The sequence below is a fragment of the Ochotona princeps genome, chromosome 1 (assembly GCF_030435755.1).
Source record: "Ochotona princeps isolate mOchPri1 chromosome 1, mOchPri1.hap1, whole genome shotgun sequence".
NCBI classification, from domain to species: domain Eukaryota; kingdom Metazoa; phylum Chordata; class Mammalia; order Lagomorpha; family Ochotonidae; genus Ochotona; species Ochotona princeps.
Genome location: NC_080832.1, coordinates 109,651,287 through 109,666,672, shown reverse-complemented (window position 1 = coordinate 109,666,672; position 15,386 = coordinate 109,651,287). Strand labels below are relative to the sequence as shown.

General features: G+C 41.5%; 1 protein-coding gene across 1 annotated transcript in view; it reads left to right on the top strand.

The window, feature by feature from the left end:
- Positions 1–15,386, top strand: part of ZFAND3 (zinc finger AN1-type containing 3) — a 245,042-nt gene that overhangs the window by 207,402 nt on the left and 22,254 nt on the right. The window contains exon 5 of the mRNA XM_058663680.1: positions 14,315–14,482. Within this exon, the coding sequence (XP_058519663.1) occupies positions 14,315–14,482 (168 nt within the window). The remainder of the gene's footprint in view (positions 1–14,314; positions 14,483–15,386) is intronic.

The following is a 15,386-nucleotide window of genomic DNA, read 5'->3' as shown; positions in this document are numbered from 1 at the left end:
TTAAAGATTTTACAACCTTGCCTTCTTTTTTAAAAAAAAGTATGTTTCCTGAGATGTTTTCCAAGATTTTGTAATTAGAAAAGGGTAAGAAATAGCCTTATAATTGAGTATGACTCTCCTTTCTTGGCCAACTTAAAATGTAGGGGCCACAGAGGATTAGTAGTTTTCTTTTGGTTAAAATTTTGGTTAAAAAGACTAGTTGCTATCTCCAAACCAACATCATGAAGGGATATGTTAGCCAAAAAATTCATTTGTTTATGATTAAAAATCAGACAGTTTAACCTAAGAGGCATTTTTGTCATGGGGAACCTCATATTGTGATAGTTATCTGAACAGCCAGATGCCAGTGAGCTTGGTTAACCAGCCTCCCAGTATGGATGTATAATTATTTTTGGTGCATATATGCACACACACACTGCTATGAAAGCCGATTTGGCCTTATGTTCCTCGCTGTTCTGAATTCTCTGTTTCATTACCAGTATCCACCCACAGTTTCAGAAAGCCATTCCCAAAGCAGAACTACAACTCAGAATGTTAAATAATCACATCTCTATTAGCTCAACGAGCAAGGGAATTAGTTACCTACTCTGCATTTCCCATATCAGTCCTCTCTTTCAAAACTTATTAAAAATGTATACAAACATAAGCAAGAAAATAGGGCGTTTAACTCAGACTGTGTTTCATTTTTCTGTTACTTTTGCAAGGGATAAATAGAATACAATAGAAATCCTTTAAGATTTTGTCTTGAATGTAGGCCAGGGTACATATTTACAACAGATACACAAGATACTACTTTTTATATCCCATTAGATAAAGTTGATCAGCTCCAAAGAGTGATTACAACTTGAGTGTTGTGTCTGAATATACTTACAATAGCTTGTAAAAGAAAGTTGGTATGGGGCCCTGCGCTGTGGCCTAACAGCTAAAGTCCTCACCTTGAATGCGCCAGGATGCCATATGGACGCCTGTTCTAATCCTGGTGGTCCTGTTTTCCATCCAGTTCGCTGCTGTGGTCTGGGACCCTGCACCCGCGTGGGAGACCCAGAGGAAGTTCCTGGCTCCTGGCTTTGGATTGGCTCAGCTCCAGCCGTTGCGGCCACTTGGGGAGTGAGGGAGATCTTTCTCTTTGTCTCTCCTCCTCTTTGTATATCTGCCTTTCCAATTTAAAAAAAAAATCTTTAAAAAATGTTGGGATGTAAAACGGGAACTCTTTGTGTAAGTATGATTTTGAGTGGGTATTAGGAGGTATTAGGTGCAGCATTGGTTTTCTAGTTTGGCGTTAGCTGATAGTTTCCATGACTGATACAGTTCAGTTCTACTTGATCTTTGGTGTCTTGCTGACAAATCTATTCATAGAAGGTTGAAATCCCATTTGTAAAGGTCTTGGTCATCATCTTTCCTGAAACAGCAGTTACAGTAATTGATACAATTAAGAATAGGTCCTTGTTGGGGTTGGAGGAAGAGAATGACTTTTTTAATGTGACTAGACGTTAAAGCATACATACAAGTAAGTGCTGAGTTCACTCACTATAGGGTTTTGGCCCTACTGTTAATTACCTGCTACAGCCACCTTTCCATGCCCTTGCCCATCACACATAAGCATTGCCAATATTTCTTGGAAAGCATTTGGCTGGCATTCAATTATTCTAAGTATGTGACTACTCTGATTTTATTTTATTTACTTATTTAAATTTGATTTCCTACCAAAAAATTCGAAGAATATCACATACCATTCATAAAATTCTACAGTGTTAAACTCTGGCCTTATCTGTGTACATGTTACTGTGTTTTTTATTATATGCACATCCCTGAACACCTAAGCAAGTAATAGACTTTATACTTTTTTTTATAGTGAAAACCTTAAACAATTTTTAAAGACTTATCTGTTCACTTGAAAGGCAGAGTTTGAGAGGGAGAGAGACATTTTTCATCCACTAGTTGACTCTTTAAATGGTTGCAACGGCTGGGGCTGGGCCAGGCCGCAGCTAGAACTTCATTTCATCTTAGTCTCCCTTGTGTGACAGGATCCAAGCACCTGGACCGTTTTCCACTGTTTTCCATGTGTCTTAGTGGGAAACTGGAATCTTAAGTGGATCGGGCTGGACTTGAACTGCCACCTATATAGGATGCTAGTATCATAGGCAGTGCTTTAACCTGCTTTAACATAACACCGGTCTTCCAAATTAGGAACTTTCTAAAATTAATAAATTATTGAAGAAAACTGAGTAGAATTGAACTTGATATGTTAAGTATTTGTTTCTTATATGTTTCAAATATGGACTAAAGATAATTTCCTCAACAAAAAATTTAATGTAAAATTGCTTGCCTTTGATTTTCCAACAGCTCATTTTACAAATGGAGTCCTTTTTTTAAATTTTTCAAAATATGTATGTATGTATTTATGTATGTATGTATTTGAAAGACAGATTTCAACCAAGAGAGATCTTTCATCTGCTGGTCCGTTGCGCCAAATGGCCACAATGATGAGGGCGGGGCTAAACTGAAGCCAGGAACCAGAAGTTTCTTCCATGCCTCTGTCATGGTACAGGGGTCCAGGGACTTGAGCCATCCTCCACTGCTTTCCCAGACCATTAGCAGGGAGCTGGATCAGAAATGAAACAACTGAGACTCAAACAAGGCCCACATGGGATGCTGGAGTTGCAGGTAGTGTCTTTGCCTACTACTCTACAACACTGTTCTGGCTCATAAACCGTTTTTTAAAGGCAGTTTTCTTTAACCCTCCTAGACTCTATGCAATACATATGTGGTAGTGTTTTCATCAACACTGATGTAACCCTCACTAAGCTACACCTGTTGCACTCATTCAGGAAGAAAAAATTGTGTAAGGCTTTCTTTGGGTACTCTTTGTCATCATATGATGGGAGAAATCTAGATTAATTTAACCTCACATCAGAAGGAATTAAAATACGGCATGGAAGTTACTTTATTTATAGCCATAAGGGTTTGCCCCCAAAGTAAGGAGTCCGAAGATTAGATTTTTGGTAGAAGAAACTGAGAGGTAAGAGGAGGAGCTGAATTAAGTGGATGTTAAATGAGAAACAAAAATAATTTAAAAACAAATCAGCTAGTTAATTTTAGCATCTACTCAGGTATGTATTCAAGCTGACTTTTTTCAGCAACAAAATGTAAATGCATAAACATTTTTCCTTACGTTAAACCTGAAACACATCCTGGAGGTTGATAGTATCTCAGTGCAAGATTACCGTGATTAGGAACCTGTCTTGTTACAGAAATCTTACTCCTTCTTCCTCCCTGACTTTGTGTTTCTTCTTTTTCTCCTCATCTTCTATTTTCTACTTTTTAAAAAAATTATTTCATTGTTGATTACCAATGGATTATTAAACATAGCAGATTCTACCCCTATTCCAGAAACTCACATTGTAACAAAACTGTTTTAAGATTGACAGTACCTACAGGAAGAGTACTTAAACTTGATTAGGGGTTAGGTAATTTTCAAGGGAATATTTGATTTTTGTATGTTTTTAACAAAAAATTTTAAGAAACAACTTGGATTAATGTTGCAATCATCTTTACCCATTTTTCCAGCTCATTTCTGTATTTGGTATTTCCTGATATATCTCATTAAGTTAACCCTGGACGTGTAATCTTTGCTTTGAAAATCAAAATGTTAGGCACAATGTTGTGTGATGACTTCTGACTTTTCCCTTTCCACAAGCCTTTTCAAATTTTAATCAGTAGTAGGAGAAAGTGGCCACAGTCACAGGAACTACTCAGATGTGCAAAGTGAAAACCTATAGGCTTCAGGCCATTACAGAATAGGTAGTCTTCTCTTAGGCTTACTCCATATGTTTAGGGCGTGTAACCCCTAAATAAATATTCTAAGAAAGGTGAGAACATCTGCCCATCTTACATTAGAATAAATCTGAATATATGTGGGAACTTAAAAAATTCATGGAAATGATATTAAAAGATGATTATTGACCCCGTGTGACAGCCTAGTGGCTAAAGTCCTCACCTTGCATGTGCCAAGATCCCATATGGGTGCCGGTTCTAATCCTGGCTGCCCTGCTTCTTATCCAACCTCCCTGCTTGTGGTCTGGGAAGGCAGTTGAGGACGGCCTAAACCCTTGGGACACTGCACTTGTGTGGGAGACCCAGAAGAAGCTCCAACTGTTGTGGTCGTTTGGGTAGTAAATCAGCGGATGGAAGATCTTCCTCTCTGTATCTCCTCCTCTCTGTATATCTGGTTTTCCAATCCAAAAAAAAGGGGGGGGTTCTTTATAATAAATAAATTTTTTCATTTTAAACATAAAAGTAAATAATGAAAGAAGAGGGAGAGAGAGATCCTCTCCAGGTGGTCACATTGGCTTAAGGCTGGGCCTGGCTGGAGCCAGGAGCTTAATCCAGGTCTCCCACATGAGTAGCAGAAGTCTAAACACTTGGGCCATCTTCCTCTGCCTTCTCCAGGCCTTTAGCAGTGAGCTGGATCAGAATTGGAGTAACCAGGTCTCAAAGTGGTGTCCATACTGTGTGCTGGCATCTCAGGTGACAGCTTTACATGCTATGCCACAGCATTGGACCCTGTAACATACATTTTGTAGTAAATTTTAAAATATCCCTTGGGTAGACACTTTATAAGCCTTTCAAATTTCTTCTTAGATAGTCGAAAATTAACTGTGATACTTCTTGCTGGTAAGATGGTAGAAGCTCAAGACTTGCTTGATGACTCTAAGTCTTTGAATCCTCATGGTCGTAGACTGATTTGCAGTTCCGTGAATAGAAACTAGGCGTGGGCATGTGACCTTTGAGAATCAGGTCTTTCTCTTGGGTTTTGTAATCTTGCTTGCTTTTCCGATTTATTGTACCCTCATGGTGCTGCCTACTCAGTATTCTACTGAAGCTGTAGATATGGTTTTTATAAATCGATGCATTGTAATGTTGTTGAACTCTTAAAATACCCAAGCAGGTTATAAAAAGGAAAGATTATTTATTGAGGGTTATTTATCAGTTTGAATGAGAATTGAAAAATCTATGGGAAAAAGCCATATGGTTTTGTTGGGCAAGCAAGATAGATCTTGCTAACAAAGAAGTGAAAGCTAGGAAGTGGTGCTAAGCCAAGTACTAGCGTCACCGGATGACTGCTGTGTTGCTGGTCTGACTAATTCTGCTAACGAGGCACATCTGCACGGACTCTCTCTCTTGAGGAAGCCCTGCAGAGAACACTAAGGTAGCAGTGACACTTGACCAACTGCGATGATGACTGCTGAACCTCAGATGAACCTAGTCAGAGTTTTTGAGTTTGTGGGCTACCTACCCTTGTCTTTGTCTGTCTGTGAAATTTATGTTAGGGCTGTATGTGACTGATACGGTGATTGAGAAGAAAGAGCTTTGATTTCTGCTGATGGGACCCATACAAAGCTATTTCAGAGGCCCAATGCACAACGCATAGCAGGCACTTGAGAAATGATGAAATGTGGACTGTTGTCTTAGCTATGAACAGAGTAACTAATCTGGAGAGCTCTGCACCTTAAGCAGATCCAGTAAACTGAGAATTTTGTAGTATAAGATAAGATTATTTTTGTAAGTAATCCTGGAATTTTACTTAATTTTTTAATTCTTTAAAGAGTTGGAATCATTCACCCATGAAGAGTGTTAATGTGACTGCTAACAGCTGGTTAGAGTCAGGAGGGGGAGAACAGTCAGAAAAAGTGCGGCAGGCCATTGGAAAGGGCTCAAGGATCTTTAGTCACAGAGGACACCATCAGATAAAAAGAAATGATGGATTAAAGTGCTGGCGGCAGACCCTGGGTGGTAGCAGGTGATGAATCTAGTAGTTAGGTTCCTGTTTTCTTTGTGGGAGACCCAGGGTGAGTTCCAGGCTCCTGGATTTGCTGGTATTTGAGGAGTAAACCAGTAGGTGGAAGATTTTCCATGTCTGTGTCTCTGCCTTACAAATAAATGAAAATAAATAAATAACACAGAATGATTTAGGGGAAAGAAAAGCAGCCAACTCATTTCATTTGCCTAAACGTTTCTTCCTTGCCAAGGCACAGGTGGCACATACCCTGTGCAGGGTGCCTAGGTGCCAAAGAAACTGTGCTGGTCACACAATAAGGCCTATCCCTCCTTACTTGTGTCAGCTTGCGAGGTGTTCCCTGAAACTTCACATTCTGGTTCTCCATAAGTAACAGAAAAGGAATGCAATTAAAAGTTTTCTTCCTTAAAAGTAAATAATGTGATAGAAAGACCTAGAGAAAGAAAGGAAGACAACAGTGAGTGAGAGGAGAGAAGGAGGGAAAGAATCTAGGGTATTGATCAGTTCACAGAACATTTCACCAAGATTGTTGGAAAAGTTTGCTTGATTGAATGAATGAATAAGCTAGACATGTGTTTGAGAACAGTGAGAATAATTATAGTGTAGGAATATTAAGTCATATTGGGAAATAATTTTCTTACATATTTTGGCTAATAATAAGGATATTTAGAAATATCTATTAGATTTGTGTATGTTTCATGGTGAAGTAGTTAATGTTGGCAACTTATTTTCTAATGGTTATAAATATAGAGGAAACAACTAGAAGAATGTTGAAAATTTAACAATTATTGGATATGTATGGAGAATATACATTTTTTTATTATTCTTTAAACTTTGAAACTTGTAAAAATAGAATGCTAAAGACAATGTTTTATTCTAAGGCTGGGAACAAAGATGCTCTCTCTCAATACTTGTATTTGGTATCATAACTCTTTGTGATCTTGGGATGATTTTGTAATTCCTTAATTCTGGTGTCAAGTTGTTCCACTAGAATCAGCTTCCAGGTTACTGTGTGCCAGGGAATTTGCTGGTAAGGTGGGCTATAAGGAAGAGAGGAATCCAATCCCGTTTTTGAGAGCGTGCCAGTGGGGCATGTGTGGGTGCTTAACTCCTGCAGGGCCTGAATTACCATGACTTACGGCTTGGGTGTGTTCTGTTGCTCTTCAAGCTGTATTTCAATGAAGAAAGCCTATGCAGAAGTGGCTTTCTGCATTGCTGTGGTGAGGGCCAGAATCAGTTGGTTAGATAATAACACCCCCACAACTCCAAGAGCTCCAGGGCCTCTCCTAACAGTCGTCCTCCATGGTGACCAGCCAGCCCTTATCTCCCAGGCTTGTGTTCTGGCATTAAGGATGAGTCACAGGTTTGCTTTCCGTCTTGAGGCTGTGATAGAGCATGACCTTCAGTGTATAAAGCAGAGAGCACAAGGGTTGGGTTGGACGAAGAGGGGTTATTCAATCTGGGTTTGTGAGCAGCTGACTTCTAAAGTGAGTGTGATCCTAAAATGTGGTGCCCTAAGTGCTATTTGAAGCAGGATCATCTCCATCTGAAATGAAGATGCCAATGTTCTCCATGAAGTTTTAATAATTAGCCTGTTGAAGTACCATACCTCTGTCCAAATTTGTGGCTTTTAACAGGCATGCTATGAGCCTATTAGGAATATAGGAAAGGAAGAGAGAATCTCGCTTGAACAAGGTTTATTGAGTAATGAGGGTATCTTCTGTCTTGAAGTCTCTTGTGTCACATCGTGGAATGTTAGAATGAATATGATTCCTGCGTACACTCTGAAAGCAGAACTTGTGGGAAGACACAGAGGAGGTACCTGTAAAGCAGGTTTTTTTTTTCTACTTACCAGTTTTTTCAGTGAATGTTGTATTTTTTGTGGACAGAGGTTTTAGCAGCTTAAGCTCCTTTTAAATGGTCAAGGGAGAGAGACAGCAGTGATGTGTGAGGGTTCATTAATTATTGCTCTTACTGATGCTTGTTCAGGCTGTTGAGATCATAAATGTCAATCTGTCAAGGGACTGTGATAGGTTCTTAAAAAACTGATTGAATCCCTCAAAGGCTGTCACAGAGCCTGAGTTAGATTCATCTTCCTGCCGTGGAAGTGGAGGGTGGGGTCGGGTGAAAAGAGTGGAATGGATTTCTTCTCTTTGTTGCCACTTGGCCTCACTGGCAGCTCTGTTCGCTGTGTTGGAGTGCTGCTTGTATAGTGAGCCATGAGCCTGCCCGGGATGCCACAGGGCCCCAGCCATGAGTTAGCGGCCCAGGGTGCATGTGAGCTGCCAGCTGCTCAATGACAGCAGGTTAAGAGAGATTGGGATTCAGTTCTGACAGGCCTGACACAATTTATTTGGAAATTTTGGGGTGAGAACACGAGTAATAAAGACAAGAACAGTGACAGTAAGGAACAAATGCGAATTTCTGTTAGAGACAAAACAGAATTTTAAAAGCAGCAGCTCTGTTGTCTCCAGTCAAGCTTTCCAGTTAAACTGTGTCTCAAATTGAACACCGTAATGTGAGCTTTCTTCAGCTGGGTACAACTAGAAAAAGAGCCTATGGTTTTAGAATGATTGTACTTATTCCTCTGTCATTAATTAAGTGATAGTTACTTTTTTTAAAAAAAAGATTTTATTTTTATTACAAAGTCAGATACACAGAGAGGAGGAGAGACAGAGAGGAAGATCCTCTGTCCGATGATTCACTCCCCAAGTGAGCCGCAACAGGCCGGTGCGCGCCGATCCGATGCCGGGAACCAGGAACCTCTTCCAGGTCTCCCACGCGGGCGCAGGGTCCCAATGCATTGGGCCGTCCTCGACTGCCTTCCCAGGCCACAAGCAGGGAGCTGGATGGGAAGCGGAGCCGCCGGGATTAGAACATGGGATCCCGACGCGTTCAAGGCGAGGACTTTAGCCACTAGGCCACGCCGCCGGGCCCGTGATAGTTACTTTTAAGCAAAAGAAACAAATAGGTTAAAATACTTATTAGATTTTCCTCTGTTATTTCATCACATAAGTATTCTTGATCAGACGTTAGTTTGACTGCAAGATCTGATGTGGTCTGTTTCTCTTCCTTTTATATACCTGGTAGAAAAAGATGAAATCTGCTAAGCACCAAGAACTTGTAGGAGAGTTAGCCAGCTCTGCATGGTGTATCCTGACTAGATTATTTTCTCAAGAAAAAGCATACTGGGGAAAAAAAATCTGCATTGTTGGCCGTTTATGAAGGAGCTTAATTAGAAGTCCCTCTTAACTCCTGGGGTGGGAGCAGTTTCCAGCTTGCCGCCGCCGCCGCTCCTCCTGCTGCTAATGAGCGTGCAGCTTGCAAGGACTGCTTCCTTCTGACAGCTGAAGCTGTTCTAAGAGCTTTCTGCTCACCTTTCGCTCCACATTTAACTCTTCCCACCTGAGTTCAGAGTAGGCAAGCAGATAATTTCATCGTTGTTCAGGAAATAAAAATGCTTCAAGGAAATACGAATGTTATTTGTGAACAAAATGTAAATGATCAAAAGATTAATTCAGTCACGTATGAACAGTAAATGGCCTATAATGTTAATCAGGTTTGGATCCATTCTTTTCAATAGTATTTTTTGTTAGTTGACATAAAATATAATATTGAGTAGTTGAATTATTTAGTTTATTATTGTGTAATTAAAATCCTTGCACTGTACATCTGTTTTTCTTATTTAGGCAACTCATCCCGTGGCACAAGGTTTCATTAAGTAATTAGCAAAGGAGATGTAAATTTCTTAGGTAGACATGCTGATGATATTATAGACTACTACTTGTTTTGTTAGCTTCTAATTAAGATGCTAAGTTGACTTATGAGAAGGTAGCCCAAGAATGATTTGCTTGCCAGAAGTTACCATTGTGGCTTTCCAGATGATAGTATGAGGATGGTGGTAAACAGCTGGGGAAACCACTTTCCTCCCCGTGGTAGGGAGCATTAGAGAGCTCAAGGATTACTTTCCATCTAAGTAGAACCAGCTGAGAGAAGGGAAAGTGGGCATATTTGAGAGCTTGGGGTTGTGTTCTAATGTTTGAAAATAGTTCATTGATTCTAAAAACAACACCTCTAAGTGTTTTGTTTTTCTTGCTTTAAAGTAATCTAAAACTGCTGTACATGGATGCTCTTTGTGGTAGAATTCTAGATTTCAGGACGTTAGTGCCTTTCTGAAAACCCACCGGGGTCCAGTACACTTTCAGGATAGCCCGAAGTTGACAGCATTAGAATCCTCCCTTAGCACCCAGTGTTACAGGGATACCCCATGCCTGCGGCCTGCCAGGACGGAGGACTCAGTAGTTTCTGATGTGCAGTGGTTACAGGAAAACATCAGCCCAGGACCATGGCACGGCCCTGTTTTGGTGGCGTTATTGAAATGTCATTGACCCAGTAAGTTGGGGAGCAGGAGGATTGGGCACACCTAACTTTGGGGGAGCACATTAAATGACTTGGTAGTAATAAGCAGTGATGATTATGTTTATTTAAGTTTGAATTTGTTTTCCAGTCACAGGAATCGTTTATTAAGAAGTATTTTCTTCACATATCACTCTTTGTTTGAAAATAGTTAGTTTTGAATAACACTACCACACTAGGGATTTCTTTCTCTCCCCCCCTCCCCTCCCTCCCTCCCCTTCCTCCCTCCCCTTCCCTCCCTTCTCTCCCTTCCTTCCTTTTTTTCTTTCTTCCTTCCTTTCTTTTTCTTTTTTTTCTCTCTTCTCTTTCTTTTTCTTTTTCTTTTTTTTCTTTCTTTTTCTTTCCTCTTAGCCTTTGTTGGTTTGCTTGTTTTTAGCTTTATTACAATTACATTAAATTGTCCTTTTTTTGTAGGAAAGATTTTGAGGTGAGTGTTCTGTTGGTAAACAGACATTTGACAATCTGCAGCACATTTATTTGACATGAACTTGCATTTCCAGACATATACCCAGTTTTATCAGAGGTGTGGACAAAACAGACTCCAGAATCCCAGAGGTCCCCTTTCATGTGAGGGGTGTGCTAGCACCATGCTAAGTCCCTCCAGATTTTAATTAATAATAATGAAAAGGCTTCTGCTGTCACCCTCCTATCACCACCACCATAACCTGATCGGGGAAATAATTTCTAATGCAGGAGCTTCAAATTTAGGAACTTGTCTCAGAACAACCATTATTTTTACATACAGTATTTTCTTTCTTTTTTTTAGATTTATTTATGTTTATTACAAAGTCGGATATACAGAGAGGAGGAGAGACAGAGAAGAAGTTCTTCTGTCCAATAATTCACTCCCAAAGTGACCACAACGACTGGTACTATGCCGATCCAAAGCCAGGAGCCTCCTCCAGGTCTCCCACATGGGTGCAGGGTCCCAAGGCTTTGGGCCGTCCTCAACTGCTTTCCCAGACCACAAGCAGGGTGTTGGATAGAAAGTGGAGCTGCCAGGACTAGAACCAGCGCCCATATGGGATCCTGGCACGTTCTAGGAGAGGACTTTAGCTGCTAGGCCATCGCGCTGGGCCCTGAAATTTTCTTTTTTTATGAAACAACAGCAAAAGGTCTTAAGCAGAGTTATTAATACAAATGGTGCGATTACTGGTTTGTGAAAAAAGGACCCCCCAGAGAGCATTGTGCCTCCTACAAGGTGAATTCCTTTTGGCTAGCTGCTTTGTAATGATTTACATTTAGATTGTTGCTCTTGTGGGAGGGGAAGGGGGGCTGACTTGTTTGTGACTCCCTCCATGGCCACATTGGCTGCCTCTGGACAGCTGTGCCCAGCAGTGCTGGGAAATTCACTGAACTCGCTTTCAGTTGTTTTCATCAGTTATTCTCATCAAAAGTTGGTGTGTACTGGGGGAAAGTAGGACTGGAAGAGTTAAATGAGATGAAAAATGAAGTTTGTAATTGCGAAGAATGGCGCAGGGCCTACCTACACCAGTGCACGGTCTGGTGGGACTGGAAGGCTGCTACCACTGTCACTGCCTGGGCCAGTGAAGGGCCACTGTGAAATAAACTCCCTTACTCAGAAGCAGGCTGGGGAAAACGTAGGCTTCACTGGACTGCACTTGTCACTAGAACCAATGTAAATGGAAAGTCATAACTGCCTAGAGTATAATGCATTCAATGAGTAAAACAGGTGACATTTCCTGTCCTCCTGAAGTTTACATTCTCTTGGATAATGTCTGAAGATAAGGGAGGGGTCTAAGGAAAAGGGAGGGGGTGTTAGGAAAGGGAAGTATGATCTAGACATGAAGATGCAAGAAGAAAGCTTCATTGAAAAGTGTGACCCTGAGAGAGTTCTTAAAAGAGATGAAATTTCTTGTAGAACTAGGTAAGGAGCGTTCAAGACAGGAAACAGAAGCTGCCCAGACTAGGAGGTAGGAGACAAGGAGGCTTGTATAAATGTAGCAAAGGGAGACAGGAGCTAGAGATGTGGGATGAGATAGCTGAAGGCAGGTGGTATAGGTATAGGGCCTTTGAGGGTCATTATCTGTATTTGGATTTTTTGCTCTGAAAAGGGATACTGATCTGTTAGAAGATTTTGAGCAAGAAACTGATTCTAGCTTGATTTTTTTAACAATCACTTGATTCCTGTGAGGAAAATGGAGTATAAAGGCATAGGAGTCAACAGGAAGAGAGTTATTGGATGAGATGGTAATGACTTGGGATAGAGCAGAGTATTAGAAGGGTAAGAGTAGTGGGATCTGGAGGGCCATTTAGGAAACTCCCATAAGTTTTTTGTTTTGCTTGATTTTTTTTTTTTTTAAGCACAGGCCAGTCTGGAGCTTTATAAGAGATGTATTCTCATTGTATGGTGGCAGCTCTTCCAGGAAGGCAGTGCCCAATGTATTACTGTTTTTGAAAGCAAGAGTTATGTACAACTCACTTGTAATGTGGATGTTACTGCTTTTTTTGAGGTTTACAAAATGCAGGTAGTCACACTTGACATCTTCTCCCACCTGCCATTTTGGTATGCTCCTGGGTTTGCAGTGCCTTAAGACAGACTACTTATGAACAAGCAAAGGTGCTGCTTCACTCTTAATAAAGCTGAGTTGGGCCCGGCGGCGTGGCCTAGCGGCTAAAGTCCTCGCCTTGAAAGCCCCGGGATCCCATATGGGCACTGGTTCTAATCCTGGCAGCTCCACTTCCCATCCAGCTCCCTGCTTGTGGCCTGGGAAAGCAGTTGAGGACAGCCCAAATGCATTGGGACCCTGCACCTACATGGGAGACCCGGAAGAGGTTCCTGGTTCCCAGCATTGGATTGGCGCGCACCGGCCCGTTGCGGCTCACTTGGGGAGTGAAACATCGGATGGAAGATCTTCCTCTCTGTCTCTCCTCCTCTCCGTATATCCGGCTTTCCAATAACAATAAAATCTTTAAAAAATAATAAAAATAAAAGAAAAATAAAACTGAGTTAATTTTCAATTTCAGAGCCTGAGTTTTATGTTAGGAGAAGATTATAGAGGAAGTGATTATTGTGGTACAGTAGGTTAAGCCTACATCTCATATCAGTGTCTGGCTTGAGTCCCCAGCTACTCTACTTCCAATCCAGCTTCTTGCCAAACACACTTGAAAAGGCAGTAGCTGATGGTTCAAGTACTTGGGTCCTGATGTCCTGTTGACACTTCCTGGCTCCTGGTTTGCCAACTCTCTCTACTGGCTTTTGGTCAAAGTGAACCAGTGGGTAAAATTTTGATTTTCTCTTTCTTCCCCATCTGTGTAATCTTGCTTTTCAAATAAATACATAAGTACTTCTTTCTAAAAAGGTCACAGAGATGGGGTTGACATTGTGGCATAATGGGTTAAGCCACTGCCTGCAAGGCAAGTATCCCATATGAGCAGTGGTTCAAATTCCCGCTGCTCCACTTTTGTTCCTCCATCTCCTGGTTAATGTACCTGGGAAAGCAGCAGAAGATAGACCAGGTATTTGGGCTCCTGCACCCATGTGGGAGGCCTCACAGAAGCTCTGGGCTCCTGGTTTCAGCATGACCCAGCCCAAGGCTGTTGCAGCCATTTGAAGAGTGAACCAGTAGATGGAAGATCTCTCTCTGTATCTTCCCTTCTGTCTGTAACTTTGGCTTTCACATAAATAAAGTAAATCTTAAAAACAAAAATGTTACAGTGAGTCAAATACTGCCTTTGTGTGTGGAATTCTGTTAATCATAATGGTTTAAAGATTAGTGAGATATAATCTGTTATTTAAAGAATGGCCATCTACTTGAGGACAAGCAGATACTCAAGAAGAGGTAAATACCACTATCTATCTAGGGCCCGGTGAAGAGGTACAAACTAGGAGCTTATTTTGTTTTCAAAGAATCTGGTTTGTGTTGAGCTGTTCCACCCTCCTTTCTAACTCAGGCCTTCCCTTCTCAGAAGTCAGCCCCAAATTGTGCATGCTTGTCTCAATTTGTATAGTATAAACCAAATGTCTTAAACCAGTCCAGTTCCTTTCTGGATAAGGACATGAACTTGGTCAGAAGAATGAAGTCAGCAGTGCTTGTCAGGCCAGGCACTAATCCTGATTTCCAAATGTGTTCTGGTCAGATTCACAATCTGAGAATGAGGCTTCACCAGTCAAACGGCCACGACTACTGGAGAACACTGAACGGTCTGAGGAAACCAGCCGGTCTAAACAGAAGAGTCGACGTCGATGCTTCCAGTGCCAAACCAAACTGGAGCTGGTGCAGCAGGAGTTGGGATCCTGTCGCTGTGGTAAGCATCTCCCCACGTGGGCTGCTGGGGCAGGATCCGTAACAGCCTGGCGCTACTTGGGAGGCGATTGTTAGGAGAAGACCGAATCCTTCAGCCTTCTGAGTACTTCCCTGCCAGCTGTGGGGTTAGTGCTTGAGAAATTGAGGTTATTATGGAATGGTTTATGTGAGCCCAGATCTTGCTGTTGATGAATGCTGCAAGGTTATTTTCAATTCTTAATGAGTCAGGGCAGGCATACTGTGTTTGCCAAGGAAACTCTGGATTCTGGTGCCTAGCCAACTTCCTTCGTATGAAAGGATCTGTTTGATGTTTGCAAATTCATGTATTAGTGTTAATGTGAACCACTGGAGAGTTTTAGGAGTTTGGTCTGTTACCAGTGTTAAGGAGTCTACCTGGTTATTTGCCTCTAGGTTTTCTGATACAGTCCTTTGGGTGCTTCTGTGGGATTTCTCTATTCCATGTTTTTGCTTCCTTATTGAAAGGCACTGAATTCTGGGTATTACCCAGGAATGCCTGAACAGATCCTGCAGTTGGTGCATTAGGTGTGCTGTCCAGCTGTGACAGTGGCTAGTACCTCCTCTCTTTGCCAGGTAGGCAGTGAGAATTCATAGTTTAGTGTTGAAATCCACAGGTGAGATAGGCACGTCTCCCAGTGTGCCCTTCAGCTAAAGAAATGTGGAAATCTGTGTTAGACAACTTCCTGTGTATCCCAGTGAAGCTGGCCTGACCAGGCTTGACTAGACGTGCAGGCTGTTCTGCCATGCTCTTCATCCTCTTGGGCAGCAGGCTCATTTTTGGATACCATTTGGGACTGCACGGGTTTTAAATGATTCAAGGTGTCTCCCTTTTATGTGTTCTTATTCTCCTCCAAGCTCTTAAGATTTATTTTTTTTTTTTGAAAGGT